Source organism: Entelurus aequoreus, linkage group LG11 (assembly GCF_033978785.1).
Source record: "Entelurus aequoreus isolate RoL-2023_Sb linkage group LG11, RoL_Eaeq_v1.1, whole genome shotgun sequence".
In the NCBI taxonomy this organism is placed as follows: Eukaryota; Metazoa; Chordata; class Actinopteri; order Syngnathiformes; family Syngnathidae; genus Entelurus; species Entelurus aequoreus.
The window spans coordinates 42,571,876-42,592,997 of record NC_084741.1 but is presented as its reverse complement, the minus strand read 5'-3'; the positions used below and the strand labels follow the sequence as shown (position 1 = coordinate 42,592,997).

Sequence of the window (21,122 nt, the reverse complement as noted above, 5' to 3'; positions counted from 1 at the left end):
CTATTTTATCGTATTCATCATACTAAGCATGGTGTTAATGTCTATATATTATAATTGATCACATTTATCTTCCCCATTAGTTGCCCGGCCTACTCGAGTTGGTCGTTGAATATTTCCGTCGCTGTCTCATTGAGATCTTTGGCATCTTGCAAGAATATGAGGTGGGGGACCCCGGACAGAGGACACTACTTGACCCTGATGCCTTGAAAAAAGTCTCGGATAGCACAGAAGAAGAGGAACTACAACCAGATGATGTAGATGTGGAGGATGAAGACGATATGGATGAGGAGGAACAAGAAATGGATCTGCCAGCTCATATAAAACAGGAAGCTGAGCGTAAGGAGTGTTCCAATGAAGGAAATGAAAAGACTGAAGAAGACGATGGAAAGTGCAAGGGTTCTTCATCTGACCAAACGGGCTCATTACCTATTTTATCTGCCCAGGACAGACTCAAACAGGGCAGCAAGTTTGACAAGTTTCCTGTAAAGGTGGTACGAAAGAGAGACCCGTTTATCGCTGCCCAGCCCAACAGTCACAGCAAACCTCAAGAGTTTGACAGTGGATTACTTCACTGGAGTGCAGGTGGCGGGGACTCAACAGATCACATTCAGACACACTTTGAGCCCCGCAAAAACTTCTTAGATCGTCGAGAACGAATACCTGTACCCCAAAGTTTGCTGAAAAGACGAGTCAGAGAAGATATCGTTGAATATAATTTGCCAACAGAAGAGGAGAAAAACATTCAAGATGATGAATGGTGTAAAGAGACCTCAAGAAAAGCCACAGTCTTCGAAGACAGTCCTACCATGGCTACTGAGGAGGAGAACAAATCTGAGTCAAAAATGGCTGATAATAACCAGGAGAATAACCAACCTATTCCTTCTGTGGGTAGTGTGCTGACACATCAGGCAAACACCATCCTGGAGGATGAGCCTCACAGTAAAGATGAGGGCCCTCTGGTTTCACTAGCAAACTGGCAAGATTCACTCGCTCGACGCTGCATTTGTATTTCCAACATCGTCCGCAGCCTCTCCTTTGTTCCAGGCAACGACCACGAGATGTCCAAGCATCCAGGCTTACTCCTGCTGCTGGGTCGCCTTATTCTGCTCCACCACCGGCACCCTGAGCGCAAACAGGCCCCACTCACCTACGAGAAAGACGAGGACACCGAGGAGGGAATGGGCCACAGGGATGAATGGTGGTGGGACTGCTTGGAGCTCCTGAGGGAAAACACACTGGTCACCTTGGCAAACATCTCAGGCCAATTGGACTTGTCTGTGTACTCTGAGAGCATCTGCTTGCCTCTGTTGGATGGTCTACTCCACTGGGCCGTCTGCCCTTCAGCAGAAGCCCAAGATCCTTTCCCCACTTTGGGTCCACATAGTGCTTTGTCCCCTCAGAGACTGGTCTTGGAGACGCTGAGCAAGCTCAGCATACAAGACAACAACGTGGACCTGATCCTGGCCACCCCACCCTTCAGCCGATTGGAGAAGCTCTATGGGAATCTTGTGCGGCAAATTGGAGAGAGGAAGGTGGCTGTCTGCAGGGAGATGGCTGTGGTTCTACTGGCCAACTTAGCACAGGGTGATACTCTGGCCGCACGGGCAGTTGCCGTTCAGAAGGGTAGCGTAGGCAACCTTTTAGGCTTCCTGGAGGATAGTCTGGCCGCTACTCAGTTTCAGCACAGCCAGAGTTCATTGCTACACCTGCAGGGGATGCACTTCGAGGCTACAAGCCCGGATATGATGAGGCGAGCTGCCCGGGCTTTGCACGCTTTAGCCAAGGTAGAGGAGAACCACTCGGAGTTCACACTACATGAGTCCCGGCTCCTTGACCTTTCAGTGTCCCCCCTCATGAACTCGCTGGTCTCTCATGTTATCTGTGATGTACTCTTTTTGATTGGCCAGTCCTGACAGCTGTAGGGAGCTGTGGCTCCTCACCCCCACTTCCCTGATATCATGGCTTGTGTACAACGGGGCAAGGAAAGGTTGAACGTGACTCTTATTTATGAAAATCCACAGATTCCATTCTCTGATACTTGCTCTGAGACTTGTCATCACAGAGCTGTGCTGGATTACAAAAACCAAGAGAAGCCCACAAAGTGACACAAACTCACAAAAGAAATGCCGACTGGATGACAAGAGAGCAGAGCAATGCCACAGTGGAGAAACTTTTCTGCACTTGGGGGGAAAGTACTTTTTAATAAAGATAAATAAATAAATAAATAAATAAATAGCTGAAAAACAAAAACTGTAACCAAAGTTGCTGTCTCGTTTACAGTGAGTTTGGGAGAGGCAGTGTGCCCTTGCTCTCCTCTCAGAGGTGGCGTAGACTGACAAAAGTGGCCTACTGGTTCTAGTTGCTGTAGTTGGAGTATCACCAGTCAACCCAACACGCAGCAACATTCTGCCAATAGACACCTTCACCGGGGAGGCCTGTGCAGTGTGCAGTAGATTGTAGGACATTTTCTGTACCGTACTGCTCTTCAGTGACAGCAATCTGTAAACTGCGTTTCTCACAGAAGTGGACGATGAAGCTCTACTTGAGTTTGTTCGTCATAGTTTGGTGTTAAAAACAGAAAATGGCTTTCTTCCCCAAAGTATCAAGAACACCCTTACCTCCTTTTATCCCTTGATTGTATGAATACCCCTATGAAAAGAAATCACCTCTTAGGACTGGTTTTCAACTTCAAATACAGCTTTGCTGTGGTGTGTATATATAATGTTGTACATTACACTTCTTCTTGTGTCTGTCTCTGTCTGTGTCACTATTCTCACATATTATTGGTGAGGGATAGAGGCTGACTCGACGTCCTCCACTTCCTGCTGATTAGACCCACTCTGGTCTCGCCACAGCTCAAAGCTTTTATTTCCTGGTACCACGCAAACTAGATGAAGTACACACATCTGACATTTTTTCTTCAATCATGGATTCATCATATTTGTATTTCAGACTATGTAGCTAAGACATGTAAATTCCCCCCTTTCCCTTTTTTTGGCTCAATGAATATCATTTATTCAGTATGAAATCTTTATACTATATGTTCCACGTGGTAAGAATAAATGTACATGAAATCTTCCTAAACTGTTTAATGGTGTTTGTCTTATAGGTTAATTGATTCTTTATAAAAACAAGAATGTTTAATGCAGAATTTAGTTTTTAGTGAAATAACGGCATGCAGGGAGACTATCCCATATTGCCTGTGAATATTCACGTTTATCCAGGTCATTGTTTTCTAAGGGCATTGAATAGATCCTAATTTGATTGTTCAGATTGTCTTACAAGATTTACTGTATTTTAGCCGCTCAAGCTTCATGCACACATTGATATATTATCTATTTGGCATAATTATACAATAAATCCAGACATCAAAAAGCACTACTAACAGGATACCTAGTGTTTTAAGCGTGAGTTTGCTTATCGCGCCCCCAGCTGGGCCGAATACTAATGTATTACGCACTACCCGGGGAAAAAAAACCACGCAGTCACGGGGAGAACATGCAAATGCCACACAGAAAGACCCTGTGCCGCAGTATTTCTAGTTCCCATGCCTAAACTGCAAAGGAGACAAAGGTCCATACAGGCTGAAACAATATTCTTAAACACATTCTGCGTATGTGTAGCTGATACATAAACGCAGGCCGTTCGTTCCCAGTCCACAAACCTTTATTTTGAAAAGCGTATTTGCGTTGCATTGGCACCGGAAGTGAATCAGGTAGAGGTCGAAGGCAGCGCCAGAGTGAAATTAAAAGCTTCGTTTAAAAACCTATTTTCGGCCCTGTTTTTAGAAATAATGAAAAAACTACTATTTGAATTGAATTAATTTTAATATAGGCTGTTTATGTCTGTGTATTCGCTGGTTTTAATGTAAAACGCGACAAGCCTAGCGTTAGTCCTCGACGATGGTCTGTCATATGAAAAGCAGATTTTGCCATTTCAGTCAGTGACTATCATGGATTACAGAGCTGTTCTAGAATTTGCTACTGTAACCAGGGGTCTCTCGTTGTTTTTACAGGTAAGTATTTTCCCAGTAAACTGTTGTGAATGAGCCACATGCTAATTTTATTTCGCTAGCTACTTGCCAATAGAAATTTTAACTGTAACAATAAACATGTTTCTGCTCTTGGAAAAACACCACGTTATATTGAAAATACGCCACAAAGTTAAATATATGTTTTAGAAACAGTAGAATAAGTCACTTAATTTGATGTTAATTGTACTTAACAGGCTCTGTTGAACGCTGCCATCCCTGACCATGACGCTGATGCATTCAGGCCCCCGCGGACAGAAGAGCATCTATATTTGGACTCTGCAGTGGAGTGGTTATTTGGTGGCCTCACTCACTGGGATGCTGAGCATTTCCTCCTCATCGCGGAGAGAGGGTACATCTATGAACACAACTTTGCTTTTTTCCCTTTCTTCCCCGTGGTCCTGCGAGGCCTGGCGGAGACGCTGCTGTGGCCCCTCAGCAGCTGGTTGAGCGTGCGGGGCCGCCTGATGGTGGCGGTCGCTGTTGGGAACAGTATCTTTTTCCTGCTGAGTGTGGTTGCCTTACACGCGCTCAGCAGGGAAGTTCTGCAGGACAGGCGTCTGGCCTTGCTCTCCACTCTGCTCTACTGCATCACACCTGCTAATGTTTTCATGGTGGCCGGGTACTCGGAGTGTCTGTTCGCTGCTCTCACATTCAGTGGGGTCTTCCTTCTGGAGAAGGGATTCACCCTTCGAGCCTGCGTGGCGCTCAGTATAGCCACTGCGGCACGATCCAACGGACTGGTCAATATAGGCTTTATACTCTATCTTCCAACACTACACGCCATCTCCCGGATCCGTTTGTATCGCGCAACGACAAAAGGCCACAAGAAGATGCTTCAGTACATTTGGGTCGTCACCCGCCTCCTGCTCACTTCTCTTTTAGGAACGGCAATCATTGCCCTTCCGTTCTGTGCTTTCCAATACTACGGCTATAGAACTTTCTGTATGCCTTCCGCATCCTTGGAGCGCATCCCCGCAGCTCTTCTCTCCTTGGCCGAGCGGAAAGGCTACCGTGTTCCAGATGAAAATAGTCCCCCCCCTCTTTGGTGCATGAGACCTCTGCCCCTGCTTTACTCCCATATCCAGGATGTTTATTGGAACGTGGGCTTCCTGCGCTACTTTGAACTAAGGCAAATACCAAACTTCCTTCTGGCTCTACCTATGGTGACTCTGGGTGTCATGGCAGCTTTTGCTTATTTTCAAGGTAACCCAGAGCTGTGCCTAAGACTTGGACTATGGGAGACAGATTCAAAGAAAGGCCTCGATAAACCCATGCCGGGATTTTTCAGTCCGAGAGTATTTGTCTATGTTGTACATTCAACTTTTCTTCTCGCCTTTGGAATATTGTGCATGCATGTGCAGGTAAGAAAAAAAAAACATATTTGTTAAAAAAAAAATGTCATGAAGAATTCCTCTCAAGTCTATTAATGTGTGTCTAGGTCCTAACCAGATTCATGGCTTCCTCAACTCCTGTTCCGTACTGGATCAGCGCTCATCTGCTCCTCCTCAATGAGCCTCTTCTTCACCGAAGGAAAACCTCGACACCAAACATTCAACTCAAGACTCATTCCAAAAATGGATGTAAGCACACACCTCAAAACCCCATCATTGCTCTGCTACCACACTTTAAGATATGTTCCCCCACCACACAAAGCATCCTGGGATATTTCCTCTCTTATTGGCTGCTGGGCTTAGCACTGCACTGTAATTTTCTACCATGGACTTAACCTGGAGTATAGCATTTTTAACATTTTTAATTTTGCTGTAACATTTTTAACATAACCTGTTACAAAAAGCATGACAAAATGTTGTGCCTGTTTTTTTTTTTGTTTCAACCAAGAGCTTACAGTAGATATGGTTACATAATTTAAATCATGCCTTTTTGTAATTGTTACTGTAGTTGAATACAAACCTGAGCAGGGTGCACATGAAATTTGAATGTTTATTCTCATGAGTCTCGGTCGTACCAATGGGGAAAAAAGTGCGGATTGAATGTGTTTCATATTTGTGTTTAAGAACTGTGGTCTACGTTTGTTTTGAATATTCTGTTTTATTTATACATTTTGGATGTGAATGGAAAAACATGGTATTAAATGTGCATGTATTCACAAAGTGGGGGGATTTTTCATGATCATTATTAGAGTTGATTGCATTTAAATGTGAAAATTTAAAGATCTCATTTGTTTTACACATTTTTGTTAACATTTTGAAATTAAATAAAAATATTTATCATATTTAAAAGCTTAATTTAGATAACATAAGCCACTTCCCTAACAGTGTGGACTCATTTTGGTCCTAATTAGAAATATTTGTATAAATAACAATTATTAAAATCAAACAGACAACCATACGTTTTACGTAAAAAACTGGTAGCTCAGTCACCAGAATTTTACTGTAAAAATAGTGATACCGCCGTCAATTCACTGGAAATTTTACTGTAAAACTAGTGACGGATGCCAGTTTTTTCCTGAAAATATATGTAATTTTTTTTTATTGCAGGGCATAGTTTTTGCAAAAAATATATTTTTAGAAATGTTTTTTAGTCCATCTCCTTGCAAACAGAATACACTTATCTAACCTATAACCTGTTTAGAAAACGTTTCATTATAATTATTATACCAAATAATACATTGTGTGAATCGTTTTGAATCGAGAATCGTATTACATCGAGAAATAATTCTGAATTGAATCATTCATCACCCCAGGAATCGGATCAAATCGTTTGGTTCCTAAAGATTCACACCCGTATTAACCAATATTTGTAGATTACTGTAAATATGTTGTTCAGTTTGAAAAAGAACAGTAGTCTTATTATAGAGGTGCTCAGTAAATAAAAGAGGAGCAAAGACACAGGGTTTCTGATGCATTTTATTTTTTTTAAAATATTAATTACTATGTTTTTTTTAATTTTTTTTTTGGTCCAGAACAAACAAGAGTTATGATGGTAATTGATTTCAAGATAAAGGCGATCAATGAAACGGTCTTATCAAACAGTCCAGTTGTTAAGAAATATGATTATTAAAATTATAACATTCATAGACATTTTAAAATATGATTGAAAAAGGGGCCTTAAAAAGAGAGGTGATATTATATTCGAGCGTAAAACAATTGATCAATATTTCGCTAATCTACAAATAACGTGGCTAATCCATAGAGCCGTGTATAGGGAGAGTATGGCCAATCTGGTTTTAGACCATATCCTACATGATAGGTCAAAAGGCACTCGCGTGACTACAGAGCGCCATCACTGCTACCATGGTTGAGCTGATGCTCTGTTTGTGGCGCTTCCTCGTTAGGTTTTCGATCCATCCATTTCTACAGCTTGTTTCAACATGTAAAAAGGCCCTGTTGTGCAGCATGGGGCTGCTCCAACCGCTTTCCCCGCAACCCGGGATGGAGACAACTAACTTGACAAGTATGAGAAGTCTTGGTTCGCAGTCAACACCGATTACAGTGTCTTGTGCGAGGTGAACTCGCGACACAACGTCAGCGTTTCGTCTAGGAGAGAACACACAGCAGCTAATAGAAATAATACCATAATAAATTATCATTAAAGAGATGGTTTGATGAAAAAATACTCGATGAATCTCAGTAAAACTAAAATAATGCAAATCAGTAACAGCAGAAGAGAAAGTCAAACACAAATATAAATAAAAGGAATACACATTGAAACAAAGTGGCATAAATACACCAATAATGCCATCCATCCATCCATTTTCTACCGCTTGTCCCTTTTGGGGTGGCGGGGGGTGCTGGAGCCTATCTCAGCTGCATTCGGGCGGTAGGTACACCCTTGATTTTGACACACCAATAATGAATAAAGCAAAATATGTTCTAGACCAAAATCACTCCATATTTTCTACTGCAAGCCAGACGTGTTACCATATCTGAGTTATTGTGTAGAAGAATGAAGAAATAACTACAAAAGTACACTTGTTCACTTCCCATGTTACAAAAAAAGGAATGTCAGTTAGATTAACAAAATATGTTGGCTATCGAGAACATTCGAACCCTTTAATTATTGAATCAAAAATATTGAAATTCAGTGATCTTAATTGTGCATTTCCAAACAGTTATAATTATGTACAAAACGAAATAAGGGTATCCACCCATTTTCTACCGCTTGTCCCTTTTGGGGTCGCGGGGGGTGCTGGAGCCTATCTCGGCTGCATTTGCGCGGTAGGCGGGGTACACCCTGGACAAGTCGCCACTTCATCGCAGGGCCAACACAGATAGACAGACAACATTCACACTCACATTCACACACTAGGGCCAATTTAACGTTGCCAATCAACTTATCCCCAGGTGCATGTTTTTGGCGGTGGGAGGAAGCCGGAGTACCCGGAGGGAACCCACGCAGTCACGGGGAGAACATGCAAACTCCACACAGAAAGATCCCGAGCCCGGGATTGAACTCCGGACCTTCGTATTGTGAGGCACATGCACTAACCCCTGTTCCACCGTGCTGCCCAAAATAATGGTAATAAGTTATATTTTTGTCGTGAGAGTGAATGTTGTCTGTCTATCTGTGTTGGCCCTGCAATGAGGTGGCGACTTGTCCAGGGTGTACCCCGCCTTCCGTCCGAATGCAGCTGGGATAGGCTCTAGCACCTCCCCTGCAACCCCGAAAGGGACAAGCGGTAGAAAATGGGTGCGTGTTAGAGGGCCTGCTGGTCACTACACACTGCAAGATTGTAGCAGCAGAGTGTGTCAAACAGGGCTTCAAAATTATACTTTGACGAAATAAAAACATGTTTTATTGTCAGTTTATGAGTTGCAATATGTTGAGAACTATAATTAGAATAATTATTTTTGGTGTATTTAGTCAGGAAAACTAACATAAAAACGACAGCAATTGCATGCTTTGCTGCACATCCGCACACGTCCTTGGTAGCAAATATGGCGCCGGTTGTATAGCTGGTCATACGCGACTCTGGAGTCATGTGACAAGTCTGTGGTGACGTCACAGGAGGACGGTAAGCGATAAGGAACTAGTGCTGCATCTAAGCTGGAAGCGACGCTCGTCTGTTTTCTACTCATCTCGCTTTAAAGTCTGCTATTTTTCCCCCTACTGAATTAGTTGTTTTTTTAAATTTCCTGGGTTAGGGTTTAACGTCCGAAGAGGATAATGGACATTGGGCTGACTGGAAAGAACATTCATGTGATAAAAGTCAAATACGAAGAAAACCTCTGTGTGGGACCGCTAGCTCGTCGATGTTAGCATTGAGGATGGAAGACATCGGGGGATGCTAACCCTAGCTCGCAATGACTTAAAACATTTTTTTTTCCTTTTGAAAGATCCAGTGAAAATATAACGCGTGCCTTTATCTACCCCCAAACCGTGGTGGTTGTGCCGACAGCATGAGGAACTGTGAGTATCAGCAAATCGACCCACTTGCTCTGTCGGTGTCGCCCGCTTCGGCACACAACCACACCGGTAAGAAAGCGGAACGTCCACGAAGAAAATGGGAAGTGTTCCCTGGGAAGAACCAGTTTTTCTGCGACGGACGGATCATGTTCGCCAGGCAGAGCGGCGTCCTCCCTCTGACCCTGGGTCTTATCGTTGTCACCTGTGGCCTTTTCTTTGCTTTCGAGTAAGTGACGTCACCATGTTTGTTTACAACGTGTACGTGGCACTGCATAAATAGTTGGCATGCGTTCTTTTTGCAGTTGCCCGTTTCTGGTACAGCACCTGACCGTCTTCATACCTGTGATTGGAGGGGTGCTTTTTGTATTCGTGGTCCTCTCCCTGCTGAGAACCAGCTTCACAGACCCAGGCATCCTACCCAGGGCCACCCCGGACGAAGCTGCAGATATAGAGAAGCATATCGGTAAGGAAGATACACCCTGCAAATCATTGTGGGACTGATGGGGTAAAAGAGCTTTGCCATATGGGGGATCTGTGCAGGACTTGATTGAACTGCAGACCAAAACGTAAGAAGATTACCCTTGCCTCCATTGGAAAAGTACGACAGCTGCACATTTGTTTTTGGGACATTAATGCGTCATGTTCTTTGTCTCGCAAGATACCTCAGGATCCTCCACGTATCGCCCCCCTCCGCGGACGAAGGAGATCCTCATCAACCAGCAGGTGGTCAAGCTCAAGTACTGCTTCACCTGTAAAATGTTTCGCCCTCCTCGGACGTCACATTGCAGCCTTTGTGACAACTGTGTGGGTAAGGATGTGGCGAAAAAGTTGCTGTTTACTGTACAGTGAAAAGTCGAATGCCTTGAAAGTTGCACAATTTGGAAAATATTCCTTTTTTTGTGATACTACCATTAAAGATGGATACTAGGGCTGTGAATCTTTGGGTGTCCCACGATTCGATTCATTATCGATTCTTGGGGTCACGATTCGATTCAAAATCGATTTTTTTTCAATTCAACACGATTCTCGGTTCAAAAACGATTTTTTTCCCGATTCAAAAGGATTCTCTATTCATTCAATACATAGGATTTCAGCAGGATCTACCCCAGTCTGCTGACATGCAAGCAGAGTAGTAGATTTTTGTAAAAAGCTTTTATAATTGTAAAGGACAATGTTTTATCAACTGATTGCAATAATGTAAATTTGTTTTAACTATTAAATGAATCAGAAATATGACTTATTTTATCTTTGTGAAAATATTGGACACAGTGTGTTGTCAAGCTTATGAGATGCGATGCAAGTGTAAGCCACTGTGACACTATTGTTCATTTATTTATTTATTTATAAATGTCTAATGATAATGTCAATGAGGGATTTTTAATCACTGCTATGTTGAAATTGTAACTAATATTGATACTGTTGTTGATAATATTCATTTTTGTTTCACTACTTTTGGTTTGTTCTGTGTCGTGTTTGTGTCTCCTCTCAATTGCTCTGTTTGCAGTTCTGAGTGTTGCTGGGTCGTGTTTGGTTTTGGAATTGCATTGCATTGTTATGGTATTGCTGTGTATTGTTTTGTTGGATTGATTAATAAAAAATAAAGTAAAAATAAAAATAAATAAATTACAATTTAAAAAAAAGAAAAAGATAATCGATTCTGAATCGCACAACATGAGAATCGCGATTCGAATTCGAATCATTTTTTTCCCACATCCCTAATGGATACCATTTCACACTTGAATCGATAAGGTACATAAGATCGGTACCTGGGAATCGATACCGGTACCAATTTTAGGTACTTTTGTCTGTGTTAATAAGTATTAATTATTTAATAATAAAGTAATTTTTAATATAACATTTTTAGAAATGAGCTTTCCAGTTATTTCATTTCGATTTCTTATTACATTCCTGAGTCTCATTTACAGTCCAGTTATTTAATCTCACTTTTTTCATTACATTCCTGAGTCTCATTTGCAGTCCAGTTATTTAATCTCACTTTTTTCATTACATTCCTGAGTCTCATTTGCAAATATTACAAAGTCGGCTTTGTATGCAGTTGCAATTTCAAGACTTTAGATGGCAGTAGTATGTAAACTATGGTGGGTTTCCTAGCTGGGAAATAGTATTTTCCATGAAGTTGAATGTTCCAGTCTAGTCTTATGTTGAGCCCTAAAAAGTGTCTCTACTGTAAGTAATGTACTTATTACACACCAGCTTTTTGATTGGAACATAGAGGTGTTAAATTGGCAACTTGTCCAGGGTGTACCCTGCCTTCCGCCCAAGTGCAGCTGGGATAGGCTCCAGCACCTCCGTGACCCCGAGAGGGACAAGTGCTAGACAATGGATGGATGGATGGATAAAATCGATATGTAAAACTGCTGAGGCTAATCAGTCGCATGTATATGGCAAATCCAAAGTAAATTGGCATCAAGCTAGCGCATTTTGTAAAAGAGGAACCTTACTTACTTTATGTTCGAGCGTTTTCTCTCACGAGCAACAAAGGATCAAAATATAGCATTGTTTGATTTGACGTCAATCGATACCTGGTAGTACCGAGTGAATCTGGTCGATGCCTATAAAAGTAATGAATTTGTGAATAGTGTGAAGAGACTCACCTCACAGGTATTTCTTATTTGTCATAGCCTATTTACTATGTGCCATCAAAGTTATTTATGAGTACCGTTATACATGTTAGTACATGTTATTGTTATTGGTTTACTTTTTATACCTATTATGATGTAAATAATATAAAATAAGTAGGTTGCATAAAAGCAGTTGTTTTCAGCAGTACTCCACTTCCCTGCTTGCCTACTTTTAATTAATTATAGTTTTATTTATCATAACCCTTAAGAATGCTAATATATTACCTCTATAAATGGATACTGAATTCGACACTTTTATAGGTACCGACCAAAGTCCGTAAACGGTACCACATTCAATACATTTTGTTGCACGTGACGTCACGTCCGATTGAATACTTGGCACCGGCTCTAACACTTGGCTGGGAATCAAGCAGTCAGCCACTCAGAGTGGACTAAGCTCGACTGCTTCCAGGTAGTTTCCAATTTTTTAATGCCAACAAAGCAAAAAGAAGGTGCTCAAAAGTACAGTAAGGCTCCTTTTTTCAAAATGTGCTAACTTGATGCTAATTACCATTGGATTTGATATAGACATGATACTGATTTAGCATTGGCGATTTTACATGGCAATTTCAACACCTCCAAATTTGGTAATGAAAACTACAACTAAGATGCATATTATAATCAAACAGCCGGTGTGTAATAAGTACAACACGTCCAAATTTAACACTTTGCAGAGCTCAACAAAAGAAAAGTGTGACACATTCAACTTTATGGCAAAGACTACCTCCAGGCTAAGGCAACACACTGTATGATATATATACTACTGCCATCTGGCGTCTTATAATTGCAACTGCTTACAAAGTCCACTGTTTGCAAATCAAACACAAGTGTAAGAAAAACAAGCTATTTCACCATTTGTGAAAATTATGATATTTTTTAAATTTATATTAAAAATGTTGAATTTAAAAAAAAATTGATTTCTTTTTAAACAATTAACATTTATCAGCACATTTTAACACACACAAAAGTACAGAAAATCAGTACCGTTGAGTACCGGTATTGATTCCCTAGTATTGGGAATTGGTACGGTATCAACTCAAATGTTAAGAGTACCATCCCTAATTATCTCTAACATTGCCCATACAATTAGCAAATGTTTAAAGGTGGCCACAGTTTGACTATGGACCTGATTATTTCAACTATAGTCAATTCAAACGGAAAATAATTAAAAGTGTTCTGTTCTCAATTGTCAATGACATTTTAAAGCAGTATTAGCAATAGAGCTGATAAAGATTAGAAATAAGGACTGTGACGTGCGTTGTTTTTGTTGGACAACAACCTTAAGGGTTTGTATTGTCGTACTGCATTACTGTAATACAATTTTTGTTTATTTTGTTTGCAGAGAGGTTCGATCATCACTGCCCATGGGTGGGCAACTGCGTGGGCAGGCGCAACTACCGCTTTTTCTATAGTTTCATCATCTCTCTTTCTTTCCTGACATCCTTCATATTTGGCTGTGTCATTGCCCACATTACCCTGCGTAAGTTAGTTAACTACTAGAAGAATTATATTGTCATCACGGAATGTCATAAACAACACAGTGTTTGTGTGTCCCTGTCCAGGTTCTCAATCGGGTACAAGCCTCATCCAATCCATCCAGGAAAGTCCTGCCAGATATCCTTTTCTCATGCCAAGTTTTTTTTTCCCATAATCAAACCATTTTGGAAATTTGTGCAGTCTTTTCAAGGTGTGACTGTGGCAACGGCAAGAAGTAACACTGGGTTGTGAAGGCATTCTGCAGTCTAAGCCAGTGCTTAATAGGATCAGCGTGAGCACACAGCAACGCAATGCCTTCAAAGTAGATTGCTTTCAAGTCTCATGATGGTGCGTTTACGTCATCATATAACTACTTGCTCCCTTCCTGGCGCCAGAATTGTAGGTTTTGAAATGAAGGATAGGTGGCTTAACTGATGGGTTGATTCCCTTTAAGAAATTAAGTAAAAAAGGAGTGCACTACCTGGCTTCAACCACAGGAGTCGCTGTTGATTAAGTCTAGTTCTAGTTTATGGTCTTGAGAAGAATATATACACTACCGTTCAAAAGTTTGGGGTCACATTGAAATGTCCTTATTTTTGAAGGAAAAGCACTGTACTTTTCAATGAAGATAACTTTAAACTAGTCTTAACTTTAAAGAAATACACTCTATACATTGCTAATGTGGTAAATGACTATTCTAGCTGCAAATGTCTGGTTTTTGGTGCAATATCTACATAGGTGTATAGAGGCCCATTTCCAGCAACTATCACTCCAGTGTTCTAATGGTACAATGTGTTTGCTCATTGGCTCAGAAGGCTAATTGATGATTAGAAAACCCTTGTGCAATCATGTTCACACATCTGAAAACAGTTTAGCTCGTTACAGAAGCTACAAAACTGACCTTCCTTTGAGCAGATTGAGTTTCTGGAGCATCACATTTGTGGGGTCAATTAAACGCTCAAAATGGCCAGAAAAAGAGAACTTTCATCTGAAACTCGACAGTCTATTCTTGTTCTTAGAAATGAAGGCTATTCCACAAAATTGTTTGGGTGACCCCAAACTTTTGAATGGTAGTGTATGTTTATAAAGACGCTCAAACTCTGCTATGGCTCACCTCTTGCAGGCATCATTGGACAGCATTGCATGGACACAGAAGTTCAGAACATTAATTTCCCCAAAAACACTATCACCTGTGAGCACTGGGATGCTACAGCGCCACAAATCAACACTAATGCAATAGTGACAACAAAAATAATTTATGAAAAAGTGGTGGACTTTATTTCAAGGTGTACTCTAACTTTATTTTATTTTTCAATCACATGATCATTATCTTAAAGGGGACCTATGAAGAATTCTTCTTTCCTGACTTAGAAATGGTGTTACAATGCTTGATACTCGCGTTGAACAATTCCAAAGCGTGAAATTACAAGGTTCATGTATTTTGGCGTGAGCCTGCATGCAGTTTTGGATCCCTTAGTTCAAAGCTCCCCTCTGTTTCAGGCTATGGGAAAACCCCAAAAAAGAAGGCAAAATTATTATTTTCATATAATCTTTGCATGCGCATCAAAACACCGAGGTGTGACATAAATGCTGCTAAAAGCAGAATCGAACGGAGAGTGTGTGCAGGTGTACCTAATGTTGTGACTGGGTGAATCTATTTAATGTTTATGAAGTTTATTTTCGACTGCAACTGGAAAAAAATAGTGGTGTCAACTTCATGATATAAGATAAATAATATACCTTAATTTAGGATAAAAGATAAATTAAGATTTTTTTTGGGAGAGGGTTTGGGCCGGCGAGGTTTGGGGGGGGGGTGTAGTCTAGTTTGCAATCTGGGAACGTATACATATGTATCATATATAATATAATATTTATATACATATATATATTATATATGGACAAATCAAAATTTACACCAAAGCATATCCAATGCATATCATCTAGACTACTAGGAAGTGTTTTAGATATAGAATGCATTAATCTTGGGTCCCCTTTAAATTAGTTTTAACCACCACTGAATGACAATACACAAAACCGCTTCATAGTCCATTTTTAACCATTTTTTTTGCTGGTGGATGGTGCACACACTGACAATAATAATAATTGCTCATTGGTTTGGCTTTACCTACATCTGAGGCACTGAAAAGAAATATGATCCTTTATTACCCCTCATCCTTGCGCCTCTCTGAGCGATTGCCTAAGTGGCCCTTATCCAAAACTGCCATTGGACACGTGTCACCAAATGGCTAGTAGAAAATTTGTTTTCATTGTCATTCTCTAGCTGGGTTGAATGTGTTTTTGTTGTAGCAGTAGAATATCCTCTAACTCAGACCTGGGCATTCTGCGGCCCATGGGCCGCCGCATTCGGCCCTTTGTACGTCCCTGTCCGGCCCGCGTGAGGCCAATCACAAATTACAAAATAAATTAAAAAAAACATCTATGTCGTGCGTGCAATACAACTGTGCTGCTTTTATTTTGAAAAGTGTTATTTATGGACGTATGTCCTGTTAGTGAAGGCGCACAGCGACGCTAAAAAAAGAAAAGGTGATGACGAATGGCGTGTTTTCAACAAGACATGGACTGCCAAGTAAAGGTAAAGCCGTGTGCTTAATCTGTAGTACACATGTTGCTGTGTTTAAAGAATATAGTGTAACGGCCTGCTGACGTTGATGTTGTCTTCTTGAGTTGCGTAAATGAGGAGTGAGGATAGACGTGAGTGTGAAAGGAACGAGATAAGTTGAGCTGTGTTAGTATAGCTTGCTCAATAAAAGTTTAAAAAGAGCGTCAGACTTGGTGTGCCCTTCTTCTGGACGCTACAATTGGTGGCTGAAGTAAAACTTTGCGCATACTACGCTGCTTGTGTGCTCAGCCTGCTACGTCATCGAGAGGTACGTGCCACTTTAGGAGCTCGCCGCAGAGAGAGAGAGAGAGAGAGAGAGAAAGGAAGGAGAGAGGCAGTGTCTACAGGTGCAGCGCACGCTGCTTGCCATGGGGGAATTCCGCCCTCAATGAAGACTCCCAGGTTTGATGGAAAGGCGAACTGGGGCATTTCATCCCAATTCTGACATCAATTGTAGCGTCCAGAAGAAGTGCACACCAAGTCTGACGCTCTTTTTAAACTTTTATTGAGCAACCTGTACTAACACAGCTCAACTTATCTCGTTCTTTCCACACGCACATCTATCCTCACTCCTCATTTCCGCAACAGCAACGCTTCCTCCTTCTTTGCCAATCACCTTACAGGCGTGCTACGTTCACAACAAAGAGGCGGCAGGATAAAGTGACAGAAATTGAACTTTTTGCATTGTATTATACATCAGGAAGTGTTGTGTAAGAAAGTGTTAAAAGTAAAACCATCAAAAGCCATCTGCTTTTGTATAAAGATAAGTTAGGTTAAATGAAAATATTGTTATTTTTTATCTTACGGTATATCAAAAATAATTTAAGCAAAATTTAATTGAAATATTGTCGGTGTGGCCCTCCAGCAGTGCTCGGGTTGCTCATGCGGCCCCGGGTAAAAATTAATTGCCCACCCCTGCTCTAACTGCTAAATTTCGCTACTGTTGTTCAATCGAGTACATCCAGTAGTGCAGCTCTGCTTTAAACTGCATGATATAACTCAACGGTTAGTATTACCGTTTAAAATAATCAAAAAAATTTGATTGATAGCGGCCCTTTGATAAACTCACAGACACACTTGCGCTAGCTTGCTAGCCTAAATGCTCACATGAATTAGGAGACATTGTTTTTCCCCGTTAAGAAACAACATAACCTAATCTAAACTCATATAAACACATTGTTGTCTGGAGCAACTAAGATATCCAGTTATGCACATTGAACCTACAATCTGTGGTCTCTTAGTATAGAGTGATCATTTTATACTTGAAGAAATATGAGACGGAGGTGTTTTAACAGTGCGTTCAAGGATCGCTAAACAGAGTAGGGCACCACAACGCCCGCTAGAACACTCTTATCAGTGAAGCATTAAACACAAAACATGCAAAATAGTGGGCTTTCTATCAGTATTTATTTGAGTTATTTAAAAAAATCGAAATATTTAAGTATGTATCAGTAGTTTTTGAGCACAATACCACAATAATAATGACAATAGTGATAATTTTGGTCACAATAACCGTGATTTAAAATGTTCCTACCGTTACATCCCTAGTACACACTGTGTATGTTTGTGTGTTCTCATAGTGGTCTATATTGTCAAAAGTAAGGGTCTTAGACTGAATGTACCTACCTGGAGTTAGAGTCAGGGTGAGGCTGGGCCGCAAAAAGTTTACTTCAGATTCACATCTTAACCACGTAACTAAATGTGTTAGCTACTTCTTTTAACAGGTATAGGGACCCTCAGCTTCAGTAGGTCTTCAGTCATTATAAATGTAAAATTAAATGTAAAAATGTAATATTTTGACACTGTTGAGTTAACCAGGAGATGGTCGGACACTTCCGCTTGCTTATAAGAAGTTGCTCTTTTTGTTGTCCAGTGTGTGCGTGTAATTCTGTCACTTTTGTGTTTGCTCTGCTGTTGTTAGCATTCGTTTTAGCAAGATTTCAGTAACACTAAACTATGAAGTTTAGTAGAGGGCCTCATAATATGGGCCTGCGAGTCACAAATGATTTGAGACCCCTGATTAAGAGTGAGATTATTCCTTGACTGTCTTGTGCACTGTGGTAGAGCTGGTCATTTGTTTCTTCTCCATCTGGTCTATTCTGGGCCTATCAGGCTTCCATACCTACCTCGTAGCCTCCAACCTCACAACAAATGAGGATGTAAGTATTCTGAAGCCCATACTGTACACATCATTGCAATTTTTGTTTTGTAGAATTAATACGAAAACAGACATCCTTTTTTTAAAATGTTAATTGTGTAGATCAAGGGCTCCTGGTCGAGTAAAAGGGGTGCAGAGGAGTCTGGGAACCCGTACACCTACAACAGCATACTCGCCAACTGCTGTATGACTTTATGTGGGCCTATGCCACCAAGGTAAATGGGTTATACTTGTATAGCGCTTTTCTGCCTTCAAGGTACTTAAAGCGCTTTGACACTATTTCCACATTCACCCATTCACATACATATTCAAACACTGATGGTGGGAGCTGCCATGCAAGGCCCTAACCACGACCCATCAGGAGCAAGGGTGAAGAGTCTCGTGAAATAACCTACTTGTAACCTTTGTATGAGTCCCTAGGACTCGTTTGCACCACCATTTGCGAAACGATGGGTCATCATAATCTTGTCGTGCAGTCTGATTGACAGGAGAGGCTTCCTGTCGCCTGAGGAGTCCGTCCCCGCTGCTTCTGCCTCGGAGATCGAGCTGCCTTCTTTTGCAGCCAAGAATGACAAACACATGGTAGGGTGAACCAGACTATGCGACTTGCTTTTTTGAATGTCACTTGTCATTGTGTGTTTAGTCGTTCATCCTCTAAATCTCCAATCAGGGAGGAGTGAACACTTCTATGGAAGCAAAATGACTAAAAAAGGCACAAATCTGATAGATATGACCTTAACACATCCACAAAGGGTAATTCATTAAAACTTTGCTTTGCCTTTAGTAGAATCTTTGAATAGAAAAATCTATGACAAATTGTTATGCCTTCTGGGCTCATAAGGATGAAGGTGTATTAAGAGCAAAATATTTGGAAAAAGTTGTGTTGGTCCTGCGATGAGGTGGCGACTTGTCCAGAGTGTACCCTGCCGTCCCCCCGAGTGCAGCTTGGATAGGCTCCAGGTCCTGTGAAACCAAAAGGGACAAGTGGTAGAACATTAATGGATATTTGAGGAACAAAGCAATTGTTATGATCCGCTGCCCAGATCATATTTCTGTTTACGTTTTCGAGGCACTTGTGTTTTCTGTTAGTTTTGGACTCCTTAAAGGCCTACTGAAACCCACTACTACCGACCACGCAGTCTGATAGTTTATATATCAATGATGAAATCTTAACATTATAACACATGCCAATACGGCCGGGTTAACTTATAAAGTGACATTTTAAATTTGCCGCTAAACTTCCGGTTCGAAACGCCTCTGAGGATGACGTATGCGCGTGACGTAGACCGGCGAACACGGGTATGCCTTCCACATTGAAGCCAATACGAAAAAGCTCTGTTTTCATTTAATAATTCCACAGTATTCTGGACATCTGTGTTCGTGAATCTGTTTCAATCATGTTCATTGCATTATGGAGAAGGAAGCCGAGCAAGCAAAGAAGAAAGTTGTCGGTGCGAAATGGACGTATTTTTCGAACGTAGTCAGCCACAACAGTACACAGCCGGCGCTTCTTTGTTTACATTCCCGAAAGATGCAGTCAAGATGGAAGAACTCGGATAACAGAGACTCTAACCAGGAGGGCTTTTGACTTCGATACACAGACGCCTGTAGAGAACTGGGACAACACAGACTTTTACCAGGATTACTTTGATTTGGATGACAAAGACGCAGACGTGCTACTGTGAGTATGCAGCTTTGGCTTTTTTTTGCATATGTACGTAACTTTTTTAAAATATATAAGCTTTATGAACCTTGGGTTAGGTGAACGGTCTTTTGGGCTGAGTGATTGTGTGTGTTGATCATGTGTTTGAATTGTATTGGCGTGTTCTATGGAGCTAGGAGCTAGCAGAGGAGCTAGGAGTTAGCATAACACGTACCGTACCGTACGTGCGCGTCACGTACGTAACTTTTTAAAAATATATAAGCTTTATGAACCTTGGGTTAGGTGAACGGTCTTTTGGGCTGAGTGATTGTGTGTGTTGATCAGGTGTTTCAATTGTATTGGCGTGTTCTATGGAGCTAGGAGCTAGCAGAGGAGCTAGGAGCTAGCATAACAAACACGCAGGTGTTAATATGCAGGATTAATTTGTGGCATATTAAATATAAGCCTGGTTGTGTTGTGGCTAATAGAGTATATATATGTCTTGTGTTTATTTACTGTTGTAGTCATTCCCAGCTGAATATCAGGTACCGTGAGTATGCAGCCTTGGCTGCTAAACATTCGATAACTTGACCGTATGTGCGCGTCACGTACGTAACTTTTTAAAAATATATAAGCTTTATGAACCTTGGGTTAGGTAAACGATCTTTTGGGCTGAGTGATTGTGTGTGTTGATCAGGTGTTTGAATTGTATTGGCGTGTTCTATGGAGCTAGGAGCTAGCAGAGGAGCTAGGAGCTAGCATAACAAACACGCAGGTGTTTTTATGCAGGATTAATTTGTGGCATATTAAATATAAGCCTGGTTGTGTTGTGGCTAATAGAGTATATATATGTCTTGTGTTTATTTACTGTTGTAGTCATTCCCAGCTGAATATCAGGTCACCCCCGGCTCTCACAGCATCTTCCCTATCTGAATAGCTTCAACTCCCCACTAGTCCTTCACTTGCACTTTACTCATCCACAAATCTTTCATCCTCGCTCAAATTAATGGGGAAATTGTCGCTTTCTCGGTCCGAATCTCTCTCACTTCATGTGGCCATCATTGTAAACAATAGGGAACTTTGCGTATATGTTCAACTGACTACGTCACGCTACTTCCGGTAGGTGCAAGCCTTTTTTTTTATCAGATACCAAAAGTTGCAATCTTTATTGTCGTTGTTCTATA

The 21,122-nt window shown here is 41.1% G+C and overlaps 3 protein-coding genes across 15 annotated transcripts in view; all 3 read left to right on the top strand.

The window, feature by feature from the left end:
- Positions 1 to 3,084, top strand: part of arid1aa (AT-rich interaction domain 1Aa) — a 30,167-nt gene extending 27,083 nt beyond the window's left edge. For all 8 annotated transcript variants that reach the window (XM_062063325.1, XM_062063328.1, XM_062063326.1 and 5 more), the window contains one exon: positions 81 to 3,084. In XM_062063325.1, the coding sequence (XP_061919309.1) occupies positions 81 to 1,913 (1,833 nt within the window). In that variant the 3' untranslated portion in view covers positions 1,914 to 3,084. The remainder of the gene's footprint in view (positions 1 to 80) is intronic.
- Positions 3,085 to 3,500: 416 nt separating this feature from the next.
- On the top strand, positions 3,501 to 8,528 carry pigv (phosphatidylinositol glycan anchor biosynthesis, class V). 2 transcript variants are annotated; one of them, XM_062063330.1, is made up of 4 exons: positions 3,501 to 4,015; positions 4,228 to 5,394; positions 5,472 to 5,613; positions 8,338 to 8,528. In XM_062063330.1, the coding sequence occupies exons 1-4, from the start codon at positions 3,953 to 3,955 to the stop codon at positions 8,508 to 8,510; spliced, it is 1,545 nt and encodes a 514-aa protein (XP_061919314.1). In that variant the 5' UTR covers positions 3,501 to 3,952; the 3' UTR covers positions 8,511 to 8,528. The 2 variants fall into 2 exon arrangements, with proteins under 2 accessions (XP_061919314.1, XP_061919315.1); XM_062063331.1 differs by lacking the exon at positions 8,338 to 8,528 and having other exon boundaries at positions 3,507 to 4,015; positions 5,472 to 6,156.
- A 384-nt stretch (positions 8,529 to 8,912) lies between these two features.
- zdhhc18a (zinc finger DHHC-type palmitoyltransferase 18a) overlaps positions 8,913 to 21,122 on the top strand; it is a 23,454-nt gene continuing 11,244 nt past the window's right edge. For 3 of the 5 annotated variants that reach the window (XM_062063332.1, XM_062063336.1, XM_062063335.1), the window contains exons 1-8: positions 9,015 to 9,626; positions 9,703 to 9,863; positions 10,059 to 10,208; positions 13,385 to 13,522; positions 13,605 to 13,656; positions 18,195 to 18,297; positions 18,399 to 18,511; positions 18,773 to 18,878. In XM_062063332.1, the coding sequence (XP_061919316.1) occupies positions 9,394 to 9,626; positions 9,703 to 9,863; positions 10,059 to 10,208; positions 13,385 to 13,522; positions 13,605 to 13,656; positions 18,195 to 18,297; positions 18,399 to 18,511; positions 18,773 to 18,878 (1,056 nt within the window). In that variant the 5' untranslated portion in view covers positions 9,015 to 9,393. The other 2 variants (XM_062063334.1, XM_062063333.1) reach the window with 2 other exon arrangements.

Coding starts and splice junctions, on each gene's coding strand:
- pigv (XM_062063330.1), top strand. CDS start 3,953: ATGGATTACAGAGCTGTTCTAGAATTTGCTACTGTAACCAGGGGTCTC. Junction 5,395..5,471: donor TATTGTGCATGCATGTGCAG/GTAAGAAAAAAA, acceptor ATGTGTGTCTAG/GTCCTAACCAGATTCATGGC. Junction 5,614..8,337: donor GACTCATTCCAAAAATGGAT/GTAAGCACACAC, acceptor ACTTATCCCCAG/GTGCATGTTTTTGGCGGTGG.